Below are 14,477 nucleotides of genomic sequence, written 5' to 3'. Positions count from 1 at the left end.
CAAACTGCTATCTGCTATCTATTAATGCTTGTTAAGGCTGCTTTAGAGGCCAGGAGAACCCTCCCTGTGCCAGTATTTCCCCCTCTATCTGCATCTTCTTTGCTTCCCCTTTTTTGCTTCTGTGGTCAGACGGGACCCAAACAGTGCCAACTCCTTCTGACATCTCTGATAAGGTTATCTGGGATCCTAATGGTACATTCTAAACTTAGATTCAAAAGCAGAAAATCACTAATGGGCTCCTGTGAGCAGTGAAGATTCTGCTCTTTTTAAAAGGCTTTAAAGCTCCCTGCTGTGGATTGAGCCAGTTTGGTCTTCCGACACGGAAAAGCTGTCAATCATCTCAGCCAGTGCCCTCACTAAGCCAGGCATTTCATAAGCCACATGACCCAACCAGCCAAGACACTGAGCAGGAAAAGGCAACAAGTGGCTTAGATCCATGGGTGTTATTAGGGATAGAGATGGGAGCCTACACGCTCTCAGACATCGGCTGGTTTTCATCACTTCTCTTCACCTTTGCCTGAACGGGAATGCATCAACAAAGAGAAACTTCAGCAGGAGTTTAATCAAAGCTGCAGACAAAAAGGCTGGAGTCTGTCCCTTTCTGTTAAAAGCTAACTTTAAGGTTCGTTGTGTGACAGTGGTAGCACTCGTTATACTGCATTCTGGACTCATTATTAGGCTAAAGCAAAGGGCCCACTTCTATCCACGGGGTGTAGAGCAGGGAAGAGAATGAGTCCCAGTGACTTGTCCATGAATCAAACGCCCTCCTGGCTTTGTTTGTCGACACATAGCCTTCCCTTGCACATACACATGTTGTTCTCTTTGTGTTTGGCTCTTTGCACAGCAGAGACAATCCATTTCTTTTTTGTCTGCAGAGATGGTTGTCAAATGAAAGGCAAAGCTGCTTCTGACAGACTGTCTGTCAGGATCTAAGGATGGTTGGTTTTCTCAACCTGGTGTTGAAGTAGAGGAAAAGATGACAATCCTTGGAAGCAAAGTTGCTTTGACTTCTATTCCGACTCTTCAACCGAGTACTGACACCACCACCAAGGAAGGCTGAGATCACGATGCCATTGCTGTCCTGAGCAGTGGCTGGTTTCCAGTTTGACTCAGGACTAGTACCTATGACACAAGAAGCACCACAGAACTGCTGCTATGCTGAAGGACTTAGTGGACCTACTTAATGGCAAAGGAAGGATGTGACCAGTTTCAGAGCAGCACGTAGCGAACAAAGCTCCCACTCACCTCTCATACTGTGTAGGTCATGTCTGGGACTGTCCTGTTCACGTACGCATCAGAGCAGCATGTACAGTGAGTGGATATGGAGTGATGTCTGACAAGGAGGATTTTACAGAGGGTATTTTTAAAAGCCTCTTGCTCTTGTTAGTCCTGATGGGGAGGGGAGCAAGGGAGGAAAGTGGAAAATGAAGAGGCAGCTAACTTGAGAAATACTGAAGCTGCAAGCAAATAACTGTGAGGAAATAAAAGCTATAACAACAACAACAAATCTTTGAGGATTTGATGCATTCCTGCCTGTGAATCTGCCTGAATCTATTTAAAGGACCAGATTTCATCCCAGTATATAGATTTCCAAAGTTTGTTGGAGCTACTGCAGCTTACACCATTTGTAAAGAGAGCTCGTTGCATCGGAGAGATGCCCAGCAGAGAAGTAACTGCACAGCACATTCCCTTATGATGAGCAGAGGGGTGACTGAGGAGACCAGTGTCTGTGAGCTCACCTCCATGATGCAACCTGCTAGTAAATAAGATAAGGTCATACCTCTGCTGCTGGACATGTGGAAATCTGTAGGATGGGTTGCACCGTATGTGTTATGCAGTCTGCTATTCCCTGCACCATCATAGGAAAACAATTGGCACATTTGGTTTGGGTGCTCTGTTAAGAAAGTAAATTAAGTGCAGGAAGCTCGCATCACTCTCTAAGGTGCAGACAGCAGCCCTCTGGAAGAAGATGTGATCATGTAACTAAGGAGTGTAGCACACTGTAAGTGGGCAAAGGGGCTAATTAAACCCACAAACTCAGCCTCCATTCCGCTGTTTTCTGGTGGAGGTGATCTCCACTTTGCAGCCTTTGTAATACGAGTTTAATGTAACTTTCTGTGCACAATAGCCTCTCGCTCGCATGCTGCCTGCATTGAGTCACAGCACAATGAGTCTCTTGCCTCCTGAAGTCATGTAATTATCTCAGGATCTTAAATTAAGGAAAAGAAGAGGACTTCTGTAAACCTCTCTGTTTGAAGAAAAGTGTGAGTAGGCGACTCCAGTGTTTGTGTCTGTCTGCGGAGAGCCTGAAACAATAGTTTGGAGCGAGACGAGAATGTCGTGTGTATCCTAATAGGAAAGTAATTATTCCCGCAATTACCAACAGCATCCCCTCAGGGAACTCGGTCACTCCCATGGGTATTTATGGGAGTAAGTACAGGGAGAAATCTTGCCGATGACCCTAGCTGTTATTCCTTCTGTATCTTCTAAAGATAAAGCTCCTTGATCTGTCTGGGAGAATCTATTGGGAGAATAAAGGACCCCAACGCTCAGAAGTGTCTGGATTTCCCAATGCCATCTGCAGATCCGTGTCATGTCTTTGCCTCATGCTCCGGGGATATGAAAGGGATGAGAAGTCCTGCATTTGAAGTGTGTCTATTTGCAAACGAGGGCACAACTAAGGGCAGTGTTCTTTGGCAGGACTCACCTCCAGGCTAGCCTTCGGGAGCATGAGAGCAACACAGCAGCACCGAGAGCAAAGCTCTGCAGGGAGACAGGCTGCAGCAGAGCAGAGACAGGCAGTTATTTTTAAGCCATCTCTCACATATAGGCAGTTCATGTTTATGGAATATGGCACAGGAGGTATCTTAAAACCAAAGCATCTCTCCAGCTATGCGTATCCAGGACAAACACGAAGTGAATGATACCCTCTAACTTCCTTCCAGAGCCACTTCAGTGGCAATCAGAGGAAACATTTCCTAGAGAAACAGTTCATATCAAATTTATAAGCCTTCCCTTGGGGAGGAGACGTCTATTTCCCCTTCTACCTGTCATTCTTCTTCGTTTATTGAATCAATAAGGCATTAAATTTGGCAGGCTTTAAGTAAAAAATGAGCTCTTCATATTAAGAGAGCCTGGATGGATAAAAAAAAAACCCTGTTAGAATTGAGATGCAGTTAATAGGAGTAAAAATAAATAGAAACAGAATCTAAATGTAAATGAACATTACATCACCACTGGCATTTAAGCTCATTTTCAAATACAGAATTAGAAACAGATTTAACTTGCTGAAGCCTGCTGTGTTCATACAGATATAGCTGCTCTGGGGGACACAGGTTCTGTCTGTACCTTCTGCTCCCCAAACAAGCCACAGATGAGATCCTTACTGGACAAGAAAGAAGCAAGAGGGGTGATGCAGAGGAGTCAAACCTCTGCTTTCTGCTCAAAAGGAGAGCTAAGAGTTTGGGAGGAATATGATGATGTTCCTGCTTCCCTGTCCTTTGTAAACTGATGCAATATGGAGTTAACCAGACCCTCTGAACTGACCTACCGAGTTGGAGCTTCTACGCCTCTGGTCTTTAACACAGCTCCTCCTTCAGCTCAGATGAGACCCATGGCCACCACACACTTACATCACGAAGTCCCATCTGTCCATGGAACTGTGGAGTGTTAACTTCCCTGCAAGTGTTGCCAGGAGGGTGAGACACACTCCTGTCTGAGGAGGCAGCTGAGGATCACACTGCCATGCCCTGCCTTGGGGGCTCACAGACCATTTCCCACTTGGCTGCCTCTCCACAGCCTCAGAGTTCTTCCTTTCTTACCTCTGGGGATCACTGCCCACATACCCATGTTTTCCTCTTTACATAAGGAACGGAATTGCTGGCAGTTCCTCTAAGCTGATGTTATCAGTAGGTCACAGCAGCTTTTCTGACTGTCCTCAAGCTTCAGGAGCAGTTTTCAAAGCTACCCGTCCCCATTCTGTGCTCTGACTTCCACCCCAATGAGTATAATTTCCCTCTGCTCAGAGGTGAGGTGAGCTGTTCTGTTCAGCTACGAGCATGGGGTCCATCATTTAGGTGGAGATGCAGTGATTACGTGTGAGGCTGGTTCTTTTGAGTGTCACTGTCTCCCACAGTGCCTATTACAGAGCAAAGTTTAACACTGCTCTCACTCCCACTAATCCCTTTGTGTAATGTCACATTACGCATTTGCTTCTACAACTATTTTTGTAGCTCAGGGTCTTAACTTGCATCTTCCAGCTTCGACCGCCTTTGAAACCGCATTACATTCAACAGGGAAGATCTGCTCTTTCCTCACACACACACACAGGCACAGAATTACCTCTCTCTCCCACTTACACATTCCTTTGCTTAGGAACACACCTTGGCTTGAGGCTTTAGGCAAACACACCACAAGAAGGGCCAGAGTAAGCCTGCAAACCAACCCCACACAGATCCTACAACTCTGTCAAAGCCTTTTACTAGCCTTTATCCTGCCTGGATGGTTTTAGTAGCATATTAGCACAGAGCCATGCTGTGATCAGCAGGAAGGGCTTGTTTATTGCTGGCTCGTTTGAAGACAAGCAGAGCAGATAGTCCCAGTGAGGTGGGAGCTAATTATTGAGGGCTTAATGGAAAAAGATGATGATGAGATGCTGTTTAAGATATGGAAACCACGTGGGAAATGGAGACCTTGCTGGCTGCACTGTTGTTCATACACAATCAACTTCTTGTGTAGAAATATAAGATTTAATTTTAATCAATCTCATATTCTGATCTATGATCTTTGGAATTGCACAGCTCACTGTGGTGAGTGGGGAATACCGATGTGTAAGTTGTTAATCTCTACTGATACAGAACTTATTCCTAGCAGTCCCCAGCCAGCAATACGTCTTCAAGCTCATTCCTGAAGAGTAGGAGACATATTCCATTGGAGGGCTCACCTCGGACGGCAGATACACATCAAGAGGTTTCCTGCCTTTACTGTGCTAAGTAGATCTGTTTCCTCTGGCGCAGTAACCTGGTTTGTGCTTGGGAGCTTCATCTCAATTCACTCAACATCAAGCAGATTAAAGGTGACAGCATGTGGTTTAATTCTAGCACAGGCAAAGGCTCGATTCTGAGTAATGAAGTGAGGAAGAAGATTAGAAAAGGAGGAAAAGAAACCAAAATGTAATTTTGGCATCAAATTCCCTTCCCAGCTGTCACCTCAAATCCTGGAGGTACGCAGGAGCCATACAAACTCAAGCTACCATTTACAAACTGAAGACACACCTTGAGTACTACCTCTTAGAGTAAGACCTTAATGCTCGTGCACCTGGATACCTCCATCCACCACAGCTACATGCGGCAACCTGCTCCATTGCTTCTCTTTTCTCTTGTTCAAAATGGCATCACCATTTACAAATCACCATTTATTAACATTGATAATCTCGCTCATGTTTCCATCAGTTGGGGCAGATCATCAGTGGATTTCTCCTGCCTTTTGGCAGACCACAGCATTCTGAGCATTGTCATGACATAAATCATAAAAAGCACAACTCTGATAACGTTATTCAACAACTCCATTAACCTCATATGACAATTCTGGCAATGTAGACCAAAGGCTTCCAGGGAGACTAAGGTTAAAACATTGTTAAGACAGATGACAAAGCAGGTTGTTAGAGATGCTTTGTCCAAGCTTTTTCTCCCTCCTTTGGTCACTTTCAGGAGCTCACGGCATTACATTAATCTTTCATAGACTTGGATCCCATGGATCAACACACTTTTCTTACGAAGTGTTTCTACCTGGAAAACATCTTCTTCATCTTAGGGAAAGTGAAGGACCAGAAGGAAGAGTTATAGGAAGTGATTCACCAGATGAGCTCACAGCTCACCTCCCATGTCTTGCCCAGATGCTTGCCTCAAGCAGCCTGTCTCCAGCAACAGAGCAGTGACAAAGGCTTCATAGTCAAAACCAGTTTTAATAACCTCATTATTAAGACAAGTATCATCTAAGCCCCAACCATGTGTTACCCTCAGGAGCAGGCTGTTCTGCTGGGATGCTGGGCGTCTCCTATGTGATCATCATTGTCCTTCACCACATCCTTTGGTTTTGCTGCCTGACTTAGAGCTATGTCTCTTTATCTCTCCATTCAATGCCTGGGACATGGAATTTTTCTGACTTATGGATACTGGGTATCACAGAGAGGAGTAAAATGATTGCTGCATGTCTCTGAATCCAGACCAGCCTCTCTGGATCCTGAGAATTACTCCATGCTGCAGATCAGCAGCAAGAATAGTTCAGAGGCTGGATTTACGGGCAGCTAAGAGCCAAGTACCCTAACAGTTAGTGAGGCAAGGACTCAGTGGTAATACATCATGGAACTAAGAAATTACTTTTATAAAGGCAAGCAATAAAAATTGATTTCCATATGGATTTTTTTCTGACTTTGATATTCCTAAAATCACTATCCTGAATCCCTTCAAGCTGGAGAGTCCAATTTTACAGGTTTGGAAATATCCACGTCATTTGTGATGACATGAAGGGTATCACTATCTGCTTAAAGCTCCTTCCGCATGTTTGGGTATCATTTAGCTTTGTAACAAATGATATTACACAAAATTACTGAATCCTTAAGGATCTTAAAGAAAAACTACTTATTCCCAAATCCTACTGTGGAGAGAGGAATAAGCCATCTCATTTCAAGAAGGACTCCTGACAGATGAGGAAAGGCAATTCAAGCAAAGCAAACTTCAGAATCACTTGGAAAAAGCCAATAATGCTCATTCCCTTTTGATGAAGAAAATTTGGAGCAACTCTATTTAGATTTGTAACCAGAAAGAAACATTCTGTTTCCTGACAAAGAACTGTGTCACGAATTACCTTAGGTCTAATGTAAGACAGGGTCAGGCTGTTACTGGCTGTAACCAGCCAGTAACAGATTAGTAAATCTGATCTCCTCTCTGAATAGATCTTTTCTGACCAAGAATTCTATTAAAAGATGAGTCAAATGCTGCTTTCAGCCTGAAATCATTATCTTGTTGCAAGGGATCCGAGACTTCAAACCTCAAGATCTTTCCTTTCTTACTCACACACACACACACACACACACACACAGAGAGAGAGAGAGAGATGTGGAAGTTCTGGTATTGAAAGAAGCTATTGTCACTGGCGGGCTCCTCACTTCATTTGAGATCATTCAGGCTTTCCTTCCCTTTGTTTCCTTAAGAATTGTCATTTCAGTGTCATCTTTATACGAGGCATGAGATGGGACTGGAGCAGGGGAAAAGGTAAACCTCATCGTGGTAAATAGCAACACCTGCACTCAGATTGAAGTGAGCAGTGACACGAAGCAGTTTAAATCTCAGCTGTTGAGCCTGCTGATGGGTATTTGGTAACACAACAGGCACAGACCACCCTGGACACTGCTGCAAACAGCCAATGGCACTCACTGGCAGATGGGAGTGCACATTTCTGCGGGCACTTTGGCCGACAGAGGAAAGGCAGAACCAGCGACCTGGGGAGCAGAAGCAGGCAAAAGCACTGGGGACCTCTGCAAACACAAGTCATCATTTCACACAGACACTTCAGAAAGACTTTGCCAGCTCCTTCGGACACTGAATCTTGCTGTTCGTCTCCTCTGCTTCTATATTAAGGCACAAAGAACTGTTGTTTTTCCATCTCCCATTGTAAACTCAGTCAGTTACTCAGTGGCTCACCTGGCAGTTGGGGTGCTGGGCCCTGTGCTGCAGGCCAGCTCCAGAGAGAGCCCTCAGCACGTTTATAATGACACATCCGGTGATGAGAGCCCCGTGTCTCCCGAGGACTACATCCCTGTTTGCTTTCCCAGGTTCCAGGGAGGACAGGCAGAAGTATGTCGCCCTAAACACAGTGCCTCTCATACTCTATGTTGTGTCATTTTAGGTAAAAAGAGTTAAAATTCAGTGAACACAGAGACTCCATGGACAGCTGAAGATTTTGAGATGATTGTCCCTTATTCTTACCCACCTTAGACATGCAAATTGTTTGTCAGGACTGGGGCTGGCATTGAAGCTGCCAGGGGTTGAAACAGAACCCTTAAATGTGGGAGAAGAGGGGAGAAGGGCCCTTGCTTCTCCTTTGCAAGAAGCAGGAATGCCAGAGGAAAAGGACGTTAATCTGAAGAAAGGGTGGCACGCACTGAAACGTAACCTCATATGGCAGAGAGAATTTATTGTGGTTTTCAACAGGAAAAGCTCCAACATTTCACAAGATATGCATTCTCTGTGATTACTTGTAATGCTCCATAGATGTGCTTGGCACTTCACTGTCAGAAACACTGGCAGGTCTCTGCCTCAAGGAAGCTATAATTAGAGTATAGCTAGGGAAGATGATGGATACGAGTGTATGGGAGGACAGGGATACAACAGTGAAAGATCATGAGGAGCTTTAGCTGTTCTTTCCTACATTTCTCTTTTTGTGCACTTCAATGCGATATAACTTCGGTGTAGGACCAAGAACTGATGGAACTCACAGGTTTTCACCCCACGAACTTTCTTCAGTCCTAAACTGGAACAGAAAACTGAAGCTTTGAAATTCCTCATGAAATAAACACATGCAGGAAGGGTGAGCTGGAGGCAGCCTCGCCGAGCTGCCTGCCTTTCCTAGGTGAAGCGTTTCTTCCCAGCTTTACCACTGCACCCTGACACAAACAAGGGAAGAAACAGTCTACCAGTGCCAGAGCGAAAGACTCACACCCACAGCACAAGGAGGCCTTGAGTGTCTGAGTGTTCGTTGAAAGTCTTGTGTCAGTGGATGTTCCTGTGAGGGGTTCTGGTGAACAGTTTCTAGCGGAAAACATCTTTAGCAGAAATCTGTCAACCAAATCCAACACTGAGACCACGGAAGGGTAAGGGGATAAAATGAAAGAGAGAAAATATCAGGTATAGGGTAGGGAAGCAAATGAAGGAAGAAAGGTGACTCCAGAGCAAATGCCCCTTGAAGAGATCAAGGGAGCCAGGAGAGCTCTGCTTTACCTGGTGTTTGAAGAAATTTGGTCATAACCAAAGCAACTTCCTTAGCAGATGAGGAAGCAAGGACCTGGAAATGAGATCCCAAAGGCAGTCCCATGAGGATGTGAGTCAGTCCTGAAAGGGAATTGCAAAAGGAGCAGGGAGACACATTGCTTTAGGATTACGGCCCTTTCTTGGATGTAAAGAGAAGAGTTGTGATGAATCCACTCCTCCTCTGGGGGCTCAATAGAGACCAGCGACTAAGTTCCTAAAGGATGCTGTGGCCTGGAGACATTAACAGCTTCTGATTCTCAGCAGCATGTGGGAAAACTGAGCAGGCAACAGATTTCTAGATATTAATACAGTTCCAAAGCACACAGCTTCCCCTCAAACCCCTCACTGTGATTTGGAAGTCTCTGCCTGTGTCTTGCACATCAGTGAGTCACTCGGTATTTTCCTTCTGCCTAAGGAGCAATCTGACTACACAGGGATGAGAAAGGAAAACAACTTTTGATCTTGCACCTGAGAGCAAAATAACCTGGCTTAAGCACTCACTTGCTTCGCACTCACAGGAATAAGCCCCTGGGTGGCTCAGTGTCCTTGCTGGGGAAGGGGAAAGGCGCCTGGTTCCAGATAGTGAAGACACATACAATCCCACAAACACATCAGGTAGATTAGTAAATGTATCCTGCTAGAGAGATATTAAACCCTTCCCAAATGAGATGAAAAGAACCTGCCCTTGGAGAGTATATACAGAATGGCTGTGAGGTATGAAGGGGAGAGAATTGCAGTTGTACAGAAATGAGAAAATACATGGAGAAAGCTGAAGTGAGGGAGTGGATAAAGGGAAGGGGTGTTTGGGCAATCCTAATGAACCCAGTCCTTTTACAGACCTGTGTTCATTCTCTTTGTTCAGTGTGCTAAATCCCTTCAATCTCCATCTTCCCCCTCCCATCCCCTTGCCCTGTGGTCAGCACTGTGGAAGTTCTGGCTGCAGCAGGAAAGGGTTGTTAACATGAGGACAGGAGAATGACTTGGGAAAATATTTAGCTTCCTGGCTCTGGATAAAGCTAATGAGAGTCTTCAAAAGCACAGGGGGAAACCGATAAGTGTCTGAATTGAATAGGTATTTGGCCACCTTTCATCTAATGATCTCAAACCACTTTTTATACACACATCAATACATTCAGCCCCTGTAAATGCAGGCAAGTCAAGTTAGGAACAAAGCAGCAGACAGCAGTCACAAGCCCTGATGCTCACCCTGTGCTGCAAGGGTAAAGTCCCCAGTCTCAGGAACACTAACGGAGTATCTGGAAACCTGGGAAGTGGTGATGAATTACTCTCAGCAGGGTAAACTGCGTGTCTGTGGAGAAGGAATTGTGTTCTGTGCCATTCAGAACACAAAGAGCACCGAGCCAAAGGGGGGCAGGTGGCTGCTTCCCTCGGAGCTGTAATTAGTATTATCTGAGCAGTGCAGAGCCCACAGTGCAGGTGCCTCCTCTTGGCAACCAGCTGTGAACAGGCAGGATATCGGTGCTGATACTGGAGCCTTTCCCACAAAGCAGGAAACAGCAAAGTTAAGAGGAAGAGGAAAGCAGATAATGTTAAGGAGCAGCAGTTAACAGTCTGATGCTACAGGGTGCTTCTGAGTGTGGAAGGTGTCAGGAACAGTGATCGACAATCAAATTTAACCCTTCAGCATCTCCTACCGTTTCACGTTCTTTCTTTAGCTGCTGTTTATAAGGCTGAGAGGATGTGGTGAATGGTCCTCATGCCACCAAAGAAATATAATCAGCAGCTCTCCCACTGGGAGGCTGGGGTGTGCCACCACTAGCACCATTGCTGGTAGGATCTCTCATCAGGTTGAGCACTCTTCCTCTACTGCTCCTGCAGCTGCAGAGGAAGGCACCTGTTCACAGCATCACAGCATGGACTGGTTTGGGTTGGAAGCTCCTCCAGTTCCAACCTCCTGCCATGGGCAGGGACACACTCCACTAGAGCAGGTTGCTCCAAGTTCCATTCAACCTCTTGCCTCTCCTGCCCTAAAGACACCAGAGCACCCTTTCCTACCTGGCCCACCAGGGCTCCTATCTCCTGGAAGTGCCCAGTCCCTGCTAAGTTTTACTGCCATCAAGCTGAATTCAAACTACCTCTTACAGACCTCAGCGATACCTACATTAAAGAGAACAAATGTGCTTCAGACTACACAACAAAGGAAAGATGCAGGAGATCTTTTCAGGTTGCACATATCTGCCTTCCTCAGTGGGCTTTCTGCCCTTCTCTGTTGATGGAGAGGAGAAGGTCTGGTTCTATAGGACAACTGGAGATCTGCAGCCATCAGTGCAGCAGCGGGGCTTCTCTGCACCACCAGAAACCCTCTTTAAAACAGCAACTGCAAAATGGCTTTGCAGAGGCGGGAAGAATCAGAGAATACCATGTTAGTGTCTCAGATAAAAGTGAACAGATCAAACACGACAATGTTCTGCACATCTCATACTGCCAAGCTGCGCTCCTAGTTTGTGCTGCTGGAGTAAACAAGCTCAGTATAAAGGGCCCGTTCTGATACCATGCTGGTTTACCCTACAACAAAGTGCTTGAAGATGAACCGAAAGGCTTTTAACTAACCTCTCAATGTGTCTGCAGTGTTTGTGTCTTGCTGCTGCTAACATCTAAAGCAGCTCAGGGAGTGATTCTCCTTCCTCTGAAGCTGGTGCTGTCAGTTGCCCTTATTTGCTCTGTGGATTTAAAGCAGTAATCCTGCTAATGGCCAGTTTGCAATGAGACTCACTGCAATTAGTTACTTTCCTTAGGACCTTTGGAACACCTTTCACAACCTTAAACTTCTGCCTCTTCCCACTGAGCAATAACCTACTAGTAGCTGACTAAAGAAAAATGCTTTTCATATGGGATCAGACTTCAAGGCCCTGGAGAGCAGAAGTCTCTGTCCTGTGAACTATCCACATGCAGAATTCCCATCAACTACAGCAAGCAGAGACTCCAGGATTAACTGGCATCAGCAACAACAGAACTCTTTACAGCAATGGGAATATTATACTAAGCTATCCTAGGGATGGAAAACAAGCTCTGCAGATTCCATTCTTGGAACTTGAATACAAGTAACCTCACACAGCTTCCCATCCTCTTTTTTCTATGTTATTTCCATTCACCAGAAGCAAGTGGGAAATGTAGATGTTCGTTTAGGTGCTGTTTCTACACGTTCCTGCAATCTCCTAGAGGTTTTCAAGAGTGCAAGCTGTGCATCAGAAACCTGCTTATTATGGATATGATCCTAAACATTCCACAACACTCACCTCCGTGAGCAATGACAATACTGTTCAAGGAATCAGTGAGCAAAGAGACACAGTAAGCATCATTGTTACTAGATGGGACTGAGTAGCTGATGGATCCACAGGTTGCCATCGTGCTGACTCACTCACAGCTTCCAGTTAAGAGTTCCAGTTAATACTGCTTCAGGCTTATTCTTTCCATGTGCTCCTAGCATCCTTTAGGTGCAATAAGGGAGTCAGGATACACCTTTCCTCACAGGCAGCATTGCAAAGACAGTGAATACCAACTACAAGCCCAAATTGAGATGCATCACAACACTAACTTCAACTCCTTGCCCCACACCATCCTCTTCTGAGATGGATGAGCATGTCCTGATGCAGCTTGTGCTGTGCCCAAGCTGCAGTGCCCTCAGCCAGTTGTTGGAGCAGGTCTGATCCCATTAAGATCTTCTTTATGCAAGTGGTCAAGCTTGTGTTGTTTAGCACTCATGCTACACTGTACATGGTTTATAACGGATGGGTCTTATTAGCCAGCCAGAAGCTCTGTAGCTCATATTCCCAATATCCCTGCCTTGATACTTGTTAAAAACATTAATTCTAACTTTATGCAACCACAACCCCCTATGGTCACACTGAGAAAAGAGATCTAGGAATGCATATGCTGAAAGAAAGACAGTGATTTTTGACTGGCACATTTTAATGAAGGTATCATTACCGTGGCCAGTGATTGGTATCATTTGGGTGGAACAAAAGGAGCAGCTCTTCTGCTGCCTTTCATTCCTGCTGCCAGGATTCTGCAATCGTATCTCAATAATGTCAATTTGCTGGTGGCATTAACGCTGTTGAAAATGGCCCCTCTGAACCCTTACAGCACCCTGTATGTAGCTGAGTTCTTCAAGGGTGCAGCAATGAGAGCAAAATATGTATTACTGCTGATCAGAGAAGGTGACATGCCTGGATTATGACTGTCATTCCATGCTTCAGGCTTCAGCAGGTGCCATTTCACCATGTGCTTCTCTTCGTAAGCCAGCTCTTGGGAAGCAGAGAGCTCACCAGCTATTATTGGCAAAGCCCTGGTTGTTTCACTTCAAGCCCAAGCCTTCACATGCTGCACCATCAGGCCTGAATAGACACTGTCCTCAGTGCAACCTGGAGTGTCTGCTTTCCTAGAACAGGCTCCCAAAATATCACACATCCACACTCTATGGGTAAAAGAGTTTCATTGAAGAGACAAATGTCACACAAATTACACATGCTTCAGAACCTGAATGCCACTAATGATCTCAGATATAGAATCCCAGACTGGTTTGGGTTGGAAGGGACCTTAAAGCTCATCACACATTCGCTAACACTGAAGACATGCTCAGCAGCTTGTTCCCAGCTGCTCTCCTTCCTCAGCTCTCCAGGCAGGGACATGGAAAGGGCTGTGGACCAGTCCTGCTGTTCTAGTATGCTCTGACAGGAAAAGGTTTCTAGCACCTTTGAGCCTGTAGCACTGTGCAGACACCCCCAAGCCCGAGGGTCACCAGGAGGGAGCTGCATTATCTGCCATGGGTGGTTAGGAATCAAGACTCTCTATGGATCACCATATCCCATCCTCTTACTCACAGGATGCTCATGCAATACAGTCTCTAAGGAGTTAAGCTTTCTTCTTCACAGATGACAGGATATAAAACACTTGCCTTGCCATGCAGCAACTCCATTTCTACACTAAAAATCCCCAAGCAACACCTTCAGCATACCACAGGAAGACAGACAGAAGTGGATGTTGCAAGTTTACTCGTATCTTGGGTACCATATGCTATCCAGTAATATTTTGGGCTTCTCAAGAAAGCGTTGGTTTTCTACTTGTTTAATGTGTGTGAGGAAGTGTCTACCACCACCAAGAAACATTACTCCATTGAGCTGGAAGCAACAGGTCCAAGTATTCCTGGAGCATAAACATTTTGGTCTAGATGGGGTATTATATTGCTTGTTCTATTCCCCTGTGATGCAACAGGCACTCAGCACTCAGCTCTGCAGCTGACTGATGGCACAAAGACACACTGCAAGAAAACCTGATGAGTTAAATCCCATGATAACCACCTAATTTTCCACTAGGTTGGGTCCGATTCCAGCCATCATCACATGTAAGACAAAGCGACAAGCTGTGCTGCAGCCTAATGCAGGGTAACAACAACACAAACCTCCCTGCTCCACATTTCAGGAAGCTGCTTGC

At 45.4% G+C, this 14,477-nt stretch overlaps 1 protein-coding gene across 5 annotated transcripts in view; it reads right to left on the bottom strand.

The window, feature by feature from the left end:
- Window positions 1-14,477, bottom strand: part of C9H8orf48 (chromosome 9 C8orf48 homolog) — a 63,253-nt gene that overhangs the window by 11,364 nt on the left and 37,412 nt on the right. The window contains exon 7 of one of the 5 annotated variants that reach the window (XM_065689206.1): window positions 5,074-5,118. The exons of the other annotated variants lie outside the window; for them this stretch is intronic. Within the exon in view, the coding sequence (XP_065545278.1) occupies window positions 5,096-5,118 (23 nt within the window). The 3' untranslated portion in view covers window positions 5,074-5,095. Of the gene's footprint in view, window positions 1-5,073; window positions 5,119-14,477 lie in introns of those variants that run through there. 5 annotated transcript variants of the gene reach the window in all.

The sequence above is a fragment of the Lathamus discolor genome, chromosome 9 (assembly GCF_037157495.1).
Source record: "Lathamus discolor isolate bLatDis1 chromosome 9, bLatDis1.hap1, whole genome shotgun sequence".
Classification (NCBI taxonomy): domain Eukaryota; kingdom Metazoa; phylum Chordata; class Aves; order Psittaciformes; family Psittacidae; genus Lathamus; species Lathamus discolor.
The sequence above is the reverse complement of the archived record's forward strand: the minus strand, read 5'-3'. Positions and strand labels throughout refer to the sequence as shown.